This window comes from Hyaena hyaena, unplaced genomic scaffold (assembly GCF_003009895.1).
Source record: "Hyaena hyaena isolate Hyena2069 unplaced genomic scaffold, ASM300989v1 scaffold_57, whole genome shotgun sequence".
NCBI lineage: Eukaryota > Metazoa > Chordata > Mammalia > Carnivora > Hyaenidae > Hyaena > Hyaena hyaena.
Window position 1 is genome coordinate 1095457 of NW_024080690.1, and position 16315 is coordinate 1111771.

The 16315-nt window shown below is 46.7% G+C and overlaps 1 protein-coding gene across 3 annotated transcripts; it reads left to right on the forward strand.

The window, feature by feature from the left end:
- Window positions 1–11372: 11372 nt before the first annotated feature.
- Window positions 11373–15898, forward strand: ITPRIPL1 (ITPRIP like 1). Of its 3 annotated transcripts, none has more exons than XR_005528355.1 (3): window positions 11373–11577; window positions 11754–11854; window positions 14547–15898. XR_005528355.1 is itself a non-coding variant. In XM_039231726.1 (3 exons), exon 3 carries the CDS (start codon window positions 12673–12675, stop codon window positions 14314–14316), a length of 1644 nt encoding a protein of 547 aa, XP_039087657.1. In that variant the 5' UTR covers window positions 11376–11577; window positions 11754–11854; window positions 12659–12672; the 3' UTR covers window positions 14317–15898. The 3 variants fall into 3 exon arrangements, 2 of the variants coding, with proteins under 2 accessions (XP_039087657.1, XP_039087658.1); XM_039231726.1 differs by having other exon boundaries at window positions 11376–11577; window positions 12659–15898; XM_039231727.1 differs by lacking the exons at window positions 11373–11577; window positions 11754–11854 and adding an exon at window positions 12239–12334 and having other exon boundaries at window positions 12659–15898.
- Window positions 15899–16315: the final 417 nt, after the last annotated feature.

A 16315-nucleotide genomic window follows, 5' to 3' on the forward strand; every position in this document is an offset into this window, starting at 1 on the left:
GATCATGACCTGAGCAGAATTCAAGAGTTGGATGCTCAACTGACTGAGCCACCCAGGTGCCCCTAAGCCTGAGTTCTAAGCCATCTTGGAGAGTTACTCATTTTTCCCTAGGTGTCTCCTAATGCATACATGAGGTATGCATGTTAATACAATTATGTAGTTCTTTTTCTTGTTAATCTGTCTTGTTACAAGGTCCTGCACAGAGAACTTAGGTAGGGGGAAAATGATTTTTTCCTCCCTTTGGCCCCCTCTGGGGCTGCCAGAGCAGTGATGGGCCCCTCCTTCAGGACTCACCCTAGCCTCTAACCTTTCTATGTCCCTCTTCCCCCTCTGTTCCTTCTTTCCCAACTCAGATAATTTGTTTCTCCTTCATGGCAAGGAGTGCTATAACAATGTACTTTGAGGACAGAAACCAAAGGCCTCGCTGGCATGGAGTGTCTGATAGGGTAAAAAAGACAAGAAAGAGACCCTGACTGAATTGGGGATAATGGTTGGCCAAAGCCCATCAATTCATTCCCTAAAATCTGATGCCTGCTGGTTTCAAGGGCTGGGTGCTGGGAGACACTCACTGAGGAGACACTTAGACCCAGAAGACAGGAGAGGGAGTTTTCGGGAAGTAAGTGAATAGGGGATGGGACAAAGTCTAGGGCTGGGGATGAGCAAGGAATTCAACTGTTGAGATCATAGTCCTGTTGACCATTCACCTGGATTTGCCAGGACAGCCCAACCCTAGTATACACTTTCTGTGGTCCCATAAAGATTAATATAATTACTAAAACATGTGTGTTACATTTTTAAAGTCTGAGAAAATGTCACCAACCAGAAATATACTCAAGGAAATAACCCAAGATGGGGAAAAAAATTAGTTTTGCAGAGAGGTGTATTTTACAAATACCTTTTGTAAAGAGAAATTAGAATCCAGCTAGTGCCTAGGTGTAAGGGAATTAACACTCAGGACCAAGTCAGGCAGTTGTCCACAGTCCAGGGAAGAATGGCAGATTGGGAACCAGGGAGGGCAGGGCTCTGACAAGCAGGGTCATCCTTGAGAACAAGAGGAGAAGACAGATCAGGAGGAGGCCATACTCTGGGAGGCTAAAATGAGGCCAGATCCAGCCTAGCTAGGAGCTCCCGGGACTCTGGGTTGCCTGAGTGGAGAGGAACGCATATACTCTGGGAGGCAGACGGGGTGATGGCAAGTCCTGCTTGGTGGGTGCTGGGCACAAAGTTGATTGTATCATTTGTAGGAAAGCGGAGAAGGGACCCTCATCTCGGCCTCTTGTGTCTTTTCAGGCATCCATTGAGTTACAACTTGAGAGAGACTGGGGGCATGGGTCCTTTTAGCCATTGTGTGGGTGCTGACATCACAGGTCTGACATCAGTGTCCCCGGGCCACCCTGGGGGAGCTGGCCCCTGCAGTTCTTGAGGCTGAATGAGTCTGAGGCACGAAAGGCATGCTCTTGCCTGCCTGGGACACTGGGGCCATTGTTTTCAATAGATGAAAACCGTGCCAGTTGGAAGAGGTCCATTCAGCCCCAGTGTTTACACATCAGGAGCCGAGGACCAGAGTGACAGGAAGTGACTTGCCCACGTTACAGAACAAGCCAGTGGCAGAGGCAGAGCTTGTCCATCGATCTCAGCCCTCCACTCTGGGTCAAGATAAGTTTGTATGGCTGTCCCAAATGGACACATAGGTTGCTTCTGCCCTTTGGCTATTGAGAACAATGCTACAATGAACATGGATATACAAATATCACTTCCAGACCTTGCTTTCACTTTTATGGGGGTAGAGACCCAGAGGTGGAATTGCTGAATCATGTGGTAGTTCTGTTTTTAATTTTTTGAGAACTTCCATTGCTTTCCACAGTGGTTGCACCATTTTACGTTCTTGCCAACAGTGTACATAAGTTTCAGTTTCTCCCCACCAATACTTGCTATTTTCTGTCTCTCTTCTTATGGTAGCCATCCTAAGGGTGTGAGGTGGTTCCCTTTTTTTAAGGACACCAGTCATATTGGATTAAGACCTACCCTGATGACCTCATCTTAACGTGATCATCAATCTGCAAAGATCCTATTTCCAAATAGAGTTGCATTCTGAAGTACTGAGGGTTAGCTCTTCAACATAGAGCTTTAGGGGGACACAATTCAGCCTCTAATACCCCCATCCAGCACTACCTTTTAATCCATCTATCTGCATAGACATACACAGATAGTACATATCTGTGCTGAGTTAGTGTCCCCCCCCCCCCGAAGATTCATGTCCACCCAGAACCTAGGAATGAGACCTTATTTGAAAATAGGGTCTTTGCGGGTGTAATTAAGGTAAGGATAAAAATGAGACCTTACTGCATTAGGTTGGTCCCTATATCCAAAGACAGCCTTCTTGTTGGAGACAGAGAAGGGCAGACAGAGAAGGTGATATGAAGAAGGAGTTACAGATTGGAAGGATACAACTGCAAACTAAGAACACTGAGGCAAGGAAGGCGTCTTCTCTAGACCCTTCAGAGGAAGCATGGCCCTGCCAGTACCTTCAGTTTGGACATCTGGCCTCCAGATCTGTGAGTGGATAATTTTTTTTAATGTTTACTTATTTTTGAGAAAGAGAGATAGCAAGAGGGGACGGGCAGGGAGAGAGGGAGACAGAATCCCAAGCAGGCTCCATTGGCTCTCAGCGCAGAGCCCAATGTGAACTTCAAACTCAGGAACGGTGAGTTCATGACCTGAGCCACAGTCGTAACAGACTGAGTCACCCAGGTGCCCCAAGTGGATAATTTTTTATTGTACTAAGCTACCAAAAATGTGTGACAGCCCCAGGAAATTAATATACCTTCTCTTCATCTGTGACATCTACCCACCTATTACCCATCTGCATGTGACATGGAGTGAAGTGCTGGCCCAGATCCTCTTTCATAGGCTCTCCAGCGTCTGGCAACCATGCACCCGCATCATTGTGAACCCCAAAGTAGCTCACTGTAACCGATGTGTCGCGGGAGATGGGACAGGGCAGGGAGCGTGGATGAGAGCCTGGAGGAGGCGGAAAGGCCCGAGGGAGCATGGCTGTGCCTTGGTGGCTGCGGGGACAGTTACGGAGGCTGTGGTGGGGACGGGGCTTGGGGAGGGCACTCGTGGTGCCCAGTGAATTGACTGGGAAGAGGAAGCCGGTTGCCGGGTCTCTGGAACCTCAAGGATGCCACTCAAACACAAAGAGGATCCTGGGTTAAACACACTAGTGTGGGCGCACCTGCTTCTTTAGAAAACACAAGTTGAGCTCTACTCAACTAAGACACACTAGAGCTTTGAGCACAGGGCCCATTCATTTGTAAACTGGGCCCTGTCTGAAAGGTATTTTTATAATGTAAAAATACTACCTGCTCATTGTTATATAGTTCAAAAAAGGCACAGAGAGAGGTAAGAGTCACTTGTAATCAATTTCTCCAACCTCAGAGGATCACTATAAATATTTTGGAATCCACTCTTTGAAACTTTTTCTTAGGTGTGGAATTCACACACAAGCGATTAAACCATAGCATGCTTTTGTAAGCTGCTTTTTTTTTTTTCACTTACCAGGCATGGTCTCTTTTCCACTTTAATGTAGACTTACATATTCTAATTTTTATATATACAGCATATTCCTAAAATTTTATAGGTTTATTGTGTCATGACCAAAACATGAGTCTAAGATTTATATAGTGATTTAATTTTGGTAGAAATATTGAAAACACATAGGTGCATCACAAAAATCTTTTCCGAAAACTTTATATCATTTAAAAAATATTTTCATGGGGCATCTGGGTGGCTCAGTTGGTTAAGCCTCCGACTTCAGCTCAGGTCATGATCTCACAGCTCGTGGGTTCCAGCCCCGCATCTGGCTCTGTGCTGACAGCTCAGAGCCTGGAACCTCCTTCCAATTCTGTGTCTCCGTCTGTCTCTCTGCCCTTCTCCCACTGGTGATCTCTCTCTCTCAAAAATAAACATTAAAAAATTTTTCTAATAAAAAATAAAAAATGTTTTCACAGGCCCATGGCTCAACTTTTCCTAGTGATTAAAATTTTTTTTTCATGCGTAATCTGCCATTCATTCACGCTAGCAGTGGGCATTCTCTCTGTGTGGTCTCTTTACACTTTTTCTAACATCACCAAAGACAGGTCTAATAAGGGACTTCTCATTTTCTTTTTGTTTTTTTGTTTTTATTTATTTCTAGGAGAGAGAGAGAGAGAGACAGCGTGAGTGGGGGAGGGTCAGAGAGAGAGGGAATCACAGACTGAAACAGGCTCCAGGCTCTGAGCTGACAGTCAGCACAGAGCCCGACGCGGGGCATGAACCCACGAACCGCGAGATCATGACCTAAGCGAAAGTCGGATGCTTAACCGACTAAGCCACCCAGGAGCCCCGGGACTTCTCATTTTCTAACCTCAGCAAGATGTTGTAGGCTCACCTAACTTTTTGGATGTCTCGATGTGTTGTGTTGTCGCCCTCCAAGGAATTCTAATTCTTTTTAGAGAACGGCGCAGTGGATCTTAACCTGAAGAGTAGGGATTCAAATGTGTTTGTATATAGCTAAGGCAGCTTCATCTCTGAGTATGAGCTCACAGACTGGTGCTCGTTGGAGACAAGTTTGGGTACCCTTGACAGTGACACGTGCATCTTTTCTCTTTGCTCCTGCAGACCCCCTCTTTCTCATTCCTGCTCTGTACCCTGGGGCGCGCACTGACCCAGAAGGATTGAATCAAAAGGCTCCCTTGTTCCCTTGTTCAATTGGTTTTGGCCAATGGGAGGCTTCAGCAGGAAATGAGTTTTGAGAGAACTCAGCTCTCTTCCTGTGGTGCCCCACAGGGTTGACTTCATCCTCTCAACTGAAGACCACATTTTCTTATCAGACATCCTCTCCACATAGTTACCCTCTTAAGTTTTGGTAACAAATCACTCCCTCCTCCTCACCCTTACCCAGAGGTAAGCTCTCTGCTGGACTGGTGCCAGGGCCAATAACCATCCCTTGCAATTTCCCCCAAACCCTGAAACCCTTTTGTTCCCTGATTAAGCTCGCCTCAATTACCCAGCATGAGTATGCAATCAAATCCTGCTGGGGGTCCTAACTGATACCACAGGATGAAGGGTGATTTTGAATTTTTTTTTTAACATTTATTCATTCTTTTTTTTTAAAATGTTTTTTATTTATTTCTAGGAGAGACAGAGAGAGACAGCATGAGCAGGGGAGGGTCAGAGAGAGAGAGGAGTCACAGACTGAAACAGGCTCCAGGCTCTGAGCTGGCAGTCAGCACAGAGCCCGACGCGAGGCTTGAACCCACGAACCGCAAGATCATGGCCTAAGCGAAAGTCGGACGCTTAACTGACTAAGCCACCCAGGTGCCCCAACATTTATTCATTCTTAAGAGACAGAGACAGAGCGCATGCATGAGTGGGGTGGAGGGGGGGGTGACACAGAATCTGAAGCAGGCTCCAGGCTCTGAGCTGTCAGCACAGAGCCCAATGCAGGGCTGGAATTCAACAACCATGAGATCATGACCTGAGCCAAAGTCAGACGCTTAACCGACAGCTACCCAGGCTCAGGATGATGTTTTTCAAAAACGGATTTTTTTTAAAATGGGTTTTTTTAAACCTTTCTGTATTTTCCAAGTTTTTCACAATTTTTGTTTTGTGTTTGTGAGTTTTTAAAATGATATCAAGAAGCATCATACAAATCTTTTTGATAAGGGTCAACTTAAGCAACTTGTATTCCAAGGGGCACATTTTTGGAAATACTGGCACAAATCATGTCTAGAAGGTACTTCCCAAATCTGTAACACTTATCTCTGGGTGGTGGAGTAAGAGGGTAGCTTCTTTTCCTATTCCTTCTATATAATATGGATGTTTACAATGAACATGTGTTATTTTTACAAAAAGATAAAACATTAAATATGAATTTTGGGGGAAATGTATATGTTTTGCTACTTAAAAGCAAAGAACAGGGGCACCTGCGTGGCTCAGTTGGTTGAATGTCAACTCTTGGTTTCAGCTCAGGTCATGATCTCATGGTAGTGGGTTTGAGCTCCAAATCAGGGTCCGACAGCCTGGAGCCTGCTTGGGATTCTCTCTCTCCCTCTCTGCCCCTGCTCCCTGCTTGCACTCTGCTCGTACTCTCTCTCTCAAAATAAATCAATAAACATTAAAAAAAAAAAGTAAAGGACAGTTGATTCTTTCTGTAAACGGCCAGATAGTAAACGGTTTTAGTGTTTGCCAGCCAAGAGGCAGGCTCAAGGATATTATGTAGGCATTTACATAACAAGAGAGAAAACACATTTCCACACAATTTTATTGACAAAATTCAAAGTATGATAATAATGATCAAGTGCATTTTTTCTGTAATATGGGGCTATTAATGAAAAGAATGGAATTCCTTTATTTTTGGAAATAACATGTCGCTTAATTAGGAATCAAAGTTTATGTTTCCTATCATCCAAATTGATTACAAACATTCATCTGTTAATGCTGATCTGTAATGAGATATTACATATTGCCTCTTTGAAAATGTTTTTCAATACAGTTACTAACAAAAATTGATATATTAGTCCACAAGCATATGATTTTAAATTGAGCATATTCATTCTTATATAATTAATTCTTCTCTTATTTGCCTTTTTAGTGTGTCATTACACTACAGATTAATCAGATCTTTTTCTTAAATGTTTATTTATTTTAGGAGAGAGAGAAAGAGAGCGAGCATGAGTTGGGGAGGGGAGAGAGAGAGAGGGAAGGAAGGAGGGAGAGAATCCCAAGCAGTTTCCACACTGTTAGTGGAAAGCTGGATCCAGAGCTCAGTATCACAAACTGTGAGATTGTGACCTGAGCCAAGATCAAGAATCAGACACTTAACCAACTGAGCCACCCAGGCATCACCGCCCCCCCTCCCGATTAATCACTTAAAAAAAATTTTTTTTTAATGTTTGTTTATTTTTGAGAGAGAAAGAGTGTATGTGTGATCTAGTGAGGACCAGAGAGAGTTGGAGACACAGAATCTAAGCAGGCCCCAGGCTCTGATCTGTCAGTACAGAGCCCGACATGGGGCTTGAACTCATGGACCATGAGATCATAACCTGAGCTGCAGTTGGAAGCTTAACCGACTGAGCTACCCAGGTGCTCCCCAGATTAATCACTTGTAATTGAAGGTTATGTGAAAGATCCTCAATTGCAAAGTTAAACAGATTTTGAAATATAGAACTATTCTTTCCATTTCCACTGATGTCTGACAAACTCTGCTAGAACTGTAATTTGAGCTCAGAAAAATATATCTGCTACAAATTTATGTAGGAATGGACATCTTGCTTCTTGTTTAATATTTTGACAGCACTGCAAGTGTAAAAAAAGAAGCTTGATATTGTGATTCAGTTTGTTAAAATGATTTCATCAGAGAATAAATTTCAGGGGTGCCTGGGTGGCTCAGTCAGTTAAGCGTCTGACTTCGGCTCAGGTCATGATCTCATGGTTCATGGGTTCGAGCCCCATATTAGGCTCTGTGCTGACAGCTCAGAGCCTGGAGCCTGCTTCAGATTCTGTGTCTCCTTCTCTTTCTGACCCTCCCCTGTTCATGCTGTTTCTCTCTCTCTCAGAAATAAAAATTTTTAAAATTAAAAAAAATTCATATGTAAATGCCATTTTGTCTTGTAAGTTTACGCTGACTTCATTAAGAAACAGAATCAAGTCTACAACAAAAAGTTGATTTCCAAAATCATTCAGTGTTTGATAATACTAGTTCTTGTTTAGAAAAAATGGGTTTTTTTTACATTTTTTAAAGTTTTGAGAGAGAGAGAAAAAAGCATGAGTTGGGGAGAAGCAGAGAGAGAGGAAGAGAGAGAATCCGAAGCAGGCTCTGCACTGTCAGTGTGGAGCATGATGCAGGGCTTGAACCCACGAACTGTGAGATCATGACCTGAGCCAAAGTTGGATGCTTAATCAACTAAGCCACCCAGTTGCCCCTTGTTTAGAAAAATTTTAATCTCAGCCCCAAGCTCAAATAGATTGCTAACTGATAATGATGGTAGGACAAGTGAAAATACTCAGTGTCTGTTTCTGATGGAACTTCCTGGAAATGCAAATGTTTAAGTCCATGAGAAAGAACAAAGTTCACCATTGACACTACTGGTTCATAAATACATGACAGATTCAAATATTTTCCACAAAGTATCTGCCAATGAATATGACAAATAATCATAGGCTTGAAACACCTGACGTTTTCACAAGCTTTGTAAATTTGTCTATCTAAGCCTTTTTCTGTTCCACATATTTTTACTACTCTCAGTTGTAACATATATTAGCAGATTCCACATCAGGTTGCACTGTATTAGTGTTTTCTCAGCTTCTTTGAAACATTCTTGCCTGTAGTTGTCCCTGCAGACTATTCATAGTCTAATTCTTCAGTAACTGCAAACTGCATTGGCTTTCTGGATAAACAGCAACAGCCTGGGCGCCTGGGTTAAGCATCTGACTTAGGTTCAGGTCACAATCTCACGGTTTGTGAGTGCAAGCCTTGCATCAGGTGAACAGGAGTCCCCCCTTCGGGTAAAACAAGAGCCTCATTTCAGGTGAGCTCGTCTTCTCTCTCTCTCTCTCTCTCTCTCTCTCTCTCTCTCTCTCTGCCCCTCTTGGGACTGTCCCTGGTGGGATTCTCTCTCTTTCTCAAAAACAAAACAAAACAACACAGCAACAACTGAGCAGTATTGGTAATATCTGCCAATTCATCACGCCAAAGAAAAATCACTCAGAATCATGTGACCTGTTTTTTTTTTTAACAAATAGTTTATTGTCAAGTTGGTTTCCATGTAACACCCAGTGCTCATCCCCACAAGTGCTCTCCTCCATGTCCATCTCCCCCCTCCCCCCCCCCCCCCTCAGTCCTCAGTTTGTTCTCAGCATTCAAGAGCCTCTCATGGTTTGCCTCTCTCCCTCTCCCCCACTATTTCCCCCCTTCTTCTACCCCATGGTCCTCCATTAAGTTCCTCCTAATCCTCCTATACGTGCAAACATATGGTATTTGTCCTTCTCTTCCGGACTTATTTCACTCAGCATAACACCCTCAAGGTCCATCCATGTTGCTACACATGGCCAGATTTCATTCTTTCTCATTGCCATGTAGTATTCCATCGTATAGATAAACCACATCTTCTGTATCCATTCGTCCGTTGATGGACACTTAGGCTCTTTCCATGTTTTGGCTATTGTTGAGAGTGCTGCTATGAACATTGGGGTACATGTGCTCCTATGCATCAGCACTCCTGTATCCCTTGGGTAAATGCCTAGCAGTGCTATTGCTGGGTTCTAGGGGAGTTCTATTGTTAATTTTTTGAGGAACCTCCACACTGTTTTCCAGAGGGGCTGCATGTGACCTGTTTTTAAATGTACTTTTTTTAAAAAGTAGGCCTCATGCCCAGCACAGAGCCCAATGTGGGGCTCAAACCCATGACCCTGGGATCAAGACCTTGAGCTCAGATCAAGAGTTGGACACTTAACTGACTGAACCACCCAGGAGCCCCTAAATTGATTATTGATGTTTTTACCAATGTTCTCAATTCTTTGAGCAACTGTTCTCACCAAAATACTAAGAGTCTTTATTTTTATTTTTGTTTAAGTAAACTCTGCACCCAATGTGGGGCTCAAACTCATGACCTTGAGATCAAGAGTTGCATACTTCTCCAACTGAGCCAGCCAGGTGACCCAAAAAACACTAATAGTCTCAAACACATTTTAGGTTTTGCAGGCCAAGAGGCAGAATCGTACATAGGTTGCGGAGGTACTTACGTTCTATGTACTTATTTTCTAATGATAAAAATAAAATTATTTGGGGGGAAAACTACCATGTTTCCTTCCTTGACAAGGGTCAATCCCACCAGAGTGGAATTCAATTGCTAAAATGAGTGGCCGTTGCCACAGTGTATTCATATCATTTGTGTACAATCACCAATTAGCTTCAGTGCCAAGGTGTCTAAGCGACTTGATTTTCTTTTAATCCTTCTAAGTCAGCAATCACTTCACATTATGCTGAAGATGAAAAATCACCAAAAACAGGCCAAGAAATATTCACTGACAGAGGGCTTCTTGCTGATTTAAGTGTGATATTTACATGCATGAATATTTCTCAAGCTTGGAGTTTGTCAGCTATAGCAACCAACTTCAGGAGCGCGAACTAGCAAATATCTTCTGACATGATGATCACTTTTAAAACAAACCCTTATTTGATCATGTGACATCTTTAAACATGTGGCTTTAAACACCGTTGTTTTGCACACTCTGAAATGCATTTTTTAAATCCCACCATTGTCATAAGAAATAATAGAAAATTTCATTGTCACTGCTTGATTGCACTAATGCTTACTGGTAGTAGCCCTCGAGTCTATAAAAATTAACTTTGGAACTTCAGTGATGGTCTGCCACAAAAGTCTTTCCCCCTCCACAGGGGAATACGTCAGTGTGTTTGGAAGAACTGCCCAAGTTGTTTGGGGGCCCCTCTACATTGCCACTGGATAAGGAGGCCTGAAACTTGATTGTCTTCCAGAAAAAGGACTTTGGTTATTAAGTATGTAAAGATATCACTTCCTTTTCTCCTTGGTTAGCTGACACAGGACAGGAAGCCTGGGGGCTCTATCTGATACTCTGAAAAGCCTTTCTGGGAAATCCCTTCTGTTGGGATATCTTAGTGTATTACAAGGCTTGTCCAGTTTCCACACTTCACGAAGTTTTCCTTTATAGGCCATCTCATCAGCAGAGCTACCCTGGAGGTTTAGGATTCTTACTCCTACGTCGTGAGTGACAAGTAAGGCCTCAAGCCAGGTCTTTGCGTCCTGTTTGGTCCTTTTATGACAACCACCTCCATAGGAGAAAGGAGGTGGGGAAAGACACCTGAACGTGGGCTGCGGGTGAGGCACACGGAACCTGTGCATGTCGACACACCTCAGTTTCTGTGGCGCTTCGCGCAGGACGGGCCCAAGTGGGAATGAGGCGCACCGTCCCCCCATCCCGTCAGTTCCACGTCATGCCGCGATCGTCTCCACTGTATAAGTACGGTGCGTTCCAAATTCCCAGTAAATGTGTCTTCCGCGAACCCAGCTGCGTGAAGCCGGCAGCCGGCACTGCAGTCGCCCCTGGCACCACCCCCAACGGCGTGCGCGCCCCACCTCTGCGAGTCCGAGACCGCAACCCCTCCGCTCCGCACACGACTCCGCGGGTGCCGGGGCAGCGGACAGAAAGCGAGCGTAGGCGACCTGGGCCACCGGGGCCCCAGGGCGGTGCTCCCGCTGCGCGCGGGGCGGTGGGGTTGGGGTGGGAGGAGCTTGGGCGGGGCGGAGCCTGGACGGCGGGATCCGCGGTGCGGGGCCGACGCCCACGGAGCGGCGCGCCGCGCGGTGGGGTCTCCCAGGCGGGCCGCGCACTGGCCCTCGGACCCTCGGACAAGATGGTGCGTTCCTCGGGAGAAGAGAGTGGGGCTACTCCCCCGGGCGGCCCTGATGAGGCACCCGGAGCACCCACGCCGCCGGGAAAAAGTCAGTCGGGCCGCACTGTCTCTTTAAGACCGTGTTCGAGCTAACACCGACGGTGAGTAACCTGGCCCCAGGTCCTGGGAGAAACCCCCAGGAGGGTTGGCGCATGGGAATAGAGATTTCTGGGCGTGCAATTTGGGGAAGTTATGAATGGGAGTGGGTACCCTGCTTTGAACCACAGCCATTCTCCGCTTCTCCCCCCCCCCCCCCCAACCTTGTAAATTTTAACAGAGTTCCTGGAGCGGGCGGTGAGACTAAGGACAAATTCCAAAGGGAGGAGAGTCCCCCCACCTGGCTTCAGCGCCCACACGGCATAGTCCTTCTTAATCTCGGTAAGCCCAGTAATTTGTGGGTTGAATGCGCCTCGTGGGTGGGTGGGGAGGCAGAGGATCCGACGACTGCTGGCTGTCAAGTGGGTTTGGGCACCTGGTTCTTCACGAACTTTCCTGGACTGAGAGGTGGACCCGTCCCTGTCTATGCCTCTGGCCAGTCGACGACGGGGCATCCAGCGTAATAAGCCTTAGGACCTCAGAAACCATGGCAGGAATCAGTGGAGAGGAGGTTGGCAGCACTAGGCCTCCCCGGTGCCTACTCAGCCCGAGGGAGGAGAGGCTGAGCAGGCTGATGACACAGGGTGAGCAGAATGAGGATTGTGAAGTCACAGAAGTGGGATGCTACTGCTGGGGCCTGGGGTTGGCTGCCTGGCAAGAGGAAAGGTGTTGCCCGGGAAGATCAGTGCTTTCTGCCAGTGGAAGGGAGCCCTCTGGGATCAGCAGGGCACACCTGTTGCCCACAGTGGACTGATGAGTCCGGTGAGGCTCCTCTACCACAAGGGGCCCCCTCCTCATTCTACACAGGAATGAAACCAGTCCTATGTCCATACTCTGGAAGCCTAAACACCACCCACACCATGTGGAACAAAAGCACAAAGACTGAGTGGCACATCCTGCTGACCCTCTTTCTCTCAAACCACCCCCCCCGGCAGACCCTTGCTCTGTCCGTGCCCAGCTCTGTGAGCTTTCTGTTGGTCCCAAGTAACTTCCAGGATTTGGGGTTCCAGGGCTCTGGGGAATGCGCACTGGAGAGCAGATGAATCCCGAAGATCACCACTGACCCCCACCCTCCTACTTCTCCAGATGCAGAGGCCTCCATGGCTGTGATAAGCCTTCTGTTCCTGGCAGTGATGTATGTTGTCCACCACCCCTTGATGGTCAGTGACCGGATGGACCTGGACACACTAGCCAGAAGTCGGCAGCTGGAGAAGCGGATGAGTGAGGAGATGCGCCAGTTGGAGCTAGAGTTTGAAGAGAGAAAGCGAGCAGCTGAGCAGAAGCAGAAGGCAGAGAACTTCTGGAGAGGAGACACATCCAGTGACCAGTTAGTGCTGGGGAAGAAAGACACGGGGTGGCCGTTCCAGGCTGATGGCCAGGAGGGGCCACTGGGCTGGCTGCTGGGAAACCTGTGGAATGCTGGCCTCTTCTGCCTTTTTCTTATCTTTGAGCTCCTGCGACAGAACATGCAGCATGAGCCGGCCTTTGATTCCAGCAGTGATGAGGAGGAGGAGGAAGTCCGTGTTGTGCCTGTCACCTCCTATAACTGGCTAACTGACTTCCCCTCAAGGGAGGCCCTGGAATCCTTTTACAAACACTACGTCCAGAATGTCACCCGTGATCTGTCTTGCACCTGCGAATTCGTAGAGAGCTTTGTGGATGACCTCATTGAGGCCTGTCGGGTGCTCAGCCGCCGGGAGGCCCACCCGCAGCTGGAGGACTGCCTGGGCATTGGGGCTGCCTTTGAGAAATGGGGAACCCGTCACGAGACTCAGAAATTTGACATCCTGGTTCCCGTCGTCCCCCCGCAGGGCACTATGTTTGTGCTGGAGATGAGGGATCCGGCCCTTGGCCGTCGCTGTGGCTCTGTGCTGGTGGAGTCGGAATGTGTGTGCAAGCGTGAGCAGGTTCTGGGGGATGTGCTGTGCCTGGTGCACCACCACGGGGATCACGCGGCTCTCTTAAGCAAGTGTAGCAGCACCGTCAAGGTGGCTCTCTGCACCGGCTCGCACCTGGACGTGTGCAAGACGGTACAGTGGTTCCGGAACATGGTGGGCAATGCCTGGGCCCTTGTGGCCCACAAGTATGACTTTAAGCTCAGCCTCCCACCATCTACCACCTCCTGCAAGCTCAGGCTGGACTACCGCTCGGGCCGCTTTCTCTCAATCCACTTGGTTCTGGGGGTGCAACGGGAAGACACGTTGGTCTACTTGGTGAGTCAGGCTCCTGACCAGGAACAGCTCACCAGTGTGGACTGGCCCGAGTCCTTTGCCGCCTGTGAACACTTGTTCCTGAAGCTGGTGGGGCGTTTTGCTCCAGAGAACACCTGTCACCTCAAGTGCCTCCAGATCATTTTAAGTCTCCGGGACCTTCAGAGCTTACCCCAGGGAGCATCTCGTCCCATCCTCACCTCTTACCACTTCAAAACAGCCCTCATGCACCTGTTGCTGCGGCTGCCCCTAACGGACTGGCAGCACAGCATGCTCTCCCAGCGGCTCCAGGACATCCTCTGGTTCTTGGGCCGTGGCCTCCAGCAAAGGTCCCTCCATCATTTCCTCATTGGTAACACCTTCCTGCCCCTGACCATCCCGATCCCTAAGACATTTCGGAATGCGGAGCCTGTCAATCTCTTCCAACACCTGGTGCTAAACCCCATGGCACACTCACAGGCAGTGGAAGAATTCCACAACCTTCTGACCCAAGTGAAAACACTGCCCTGTGCCCCATTGGCTGGGGTACGTTAATGTAAAGGCCATTAAAAAAGGGGAGAAGGTATTTCTGATTCCTCAGGCTGCCAAAGAGTTTATTTTTCAGACACATCAGTGGTATATGTGATCTTTACCTTGCCAGTGAGGGGGCGCTGTGATAGATTAAGACACTTTAAGGAGAACTTGAAGTGCTCATAAGGAAGAAGTCCTTATGTAGGGCCTAATCTACAGGGTGTCTTCTGAGGTTTTCTTCTCCTGCCGTTTAGCATGACCCGAAGAGGGCCCAGGGAAACGGATGTTATAGGCGGATCTTGCAGCTAGAGTTGAAATCGAGAGGCGGCCTGTGAAGTTATGTTTTGTGTCAACACTGGAAGTGAAAGAGAACCAGAGAATACCTCCATTCCAGCTTATTCCTTTTTGTGAATGACTCCCAGCACACTCCTTGTAAACTGGTTTTCTGGTTGAGCTGTTAGCTTAATTCACATCTGAGCTGATAGTGCTCCATGTTATCCTAAATACCTGTGAGGGTAACTTCTCATATGTTAGGATCTAATTTTTCAGACCTTCTCTATTTGAAGATATAACCAAGATGTTTACTTTCCATTTTCTTAATTTAGCCTTGTTTTCATAGGATGTATGAAATAGAATATAGCTGTTTTTATGAATCTGAAAGAAAACTGCCAATACCAGCCAAATAATTCATTAGCATTGATTCACAGATATTAAGTCCATGGTAATCTATTTTGTAATTGGGATAGTGTATTTACTAATATTAATGACAGAGCCAACATCTAACAAGCTTCTCAAGCCTTGAACCAGTGCTATAAAACCCTTATGGAGGACAATCTTTTTTTGGCAGAGGTGGGAGGGGTGGGGGGGGCACTCTGAAAGGAACAACTACTGTTTCTGAAGGGAGCCATTTGTTTGTCAAATGAAAGGTTTAACCACCATGTGTAGCCGTGCTTTTTCTCAGTCTTGTTAATGCCTTTGTATTCTCTTTTCAAAGATGACAAAGGGATTTTTTTTTGGAACTGTGTTTGCAGTTTTGCGAAGCAGGATCTTCACAATCCAGGCCCGTTGCCAGGGTCGGACAGGAAGGGACTGTGGAGTAGTCCAGCTAGAACAAGTCGTGATTCTGAAGATTGATTGGTGGATTTTTCCCTTCTTTCAAAAACCTGGGCATCCTGATGAGGAGGTTTAAGAAAAGTGACTATAGTTGTGGGTGTGGTTGTTTTGGAAACAACAAGGCTGTTCCTGCCGTGCAGTGCATGCCAGGAAAATCTGGGGAGGAGAACCTAGCCCCACGTGATCACAGGGGCATTGAGATGCTGGCCCCCTGGGCTTTGGCTGTATCCACACCCTTCTCGTGGCAAAATGAAATTACAAATCTCTGTCCCAGAAGCTGATGCCAGTCAGTGTTTGCGGCTTCCACCTCTCAGTACCGGCCATGCTCCCATGTTGTCTGCTGATAACTGCCAGGTACTACAGTGATTATTGGCTCCATGCTCGTTGAGATTTTGATGTTTTGAGATTTAGAAACATCCATATTCATTTTGTTTAGAAAGTAATGTGTTGATGTTTTATTCCGAATAAATAAAGGCAGCTATTTTGTGTGTCATTTGGAATCTATGTAATAACACACACAGAAGACTAGCATTCTCAGATGCCTGTTCCCAAGGTGTTCATGTTCCCCTGATAGCTTCCTCCAGTACACCCTGCTGTTTCTCAATGCACCTTGAACCAGTCTGCCCTGCGGTTTCCCAGTGGCATGGCCAGTAGCCAGGAAAGAATAATTCAGAATGTGATTCATTTTCATGGTGCCCAAATCAAAACATCAGCCAGTTTAAAAGACTGCAGACAACACGTGTAAGCTGTAGGAGGCATAAATCTGTCAAGTTGAAAGGTAGGATGATGTTCTAGAAGTCTGTGGTTTCTAATCTAGTAAGAGGTAAGAAAACAGGAGCGGACAGAAGACTACAAAGGGAACAGTCAGCGAAGCTTGGGTGGGGCAGAGGGTGTAAGAACAAGTATAGAA

Bases quoted from the DNA above. Each gene is read 5' to 3' on its own strand.
- ITPRIPL1 (XM_039231726.1), top strand. From the start codon at position 12,673: ATGGCTGTGATAAGCCTTCTGTTCCTGGCAGTGATGTATGTTGTCCAC.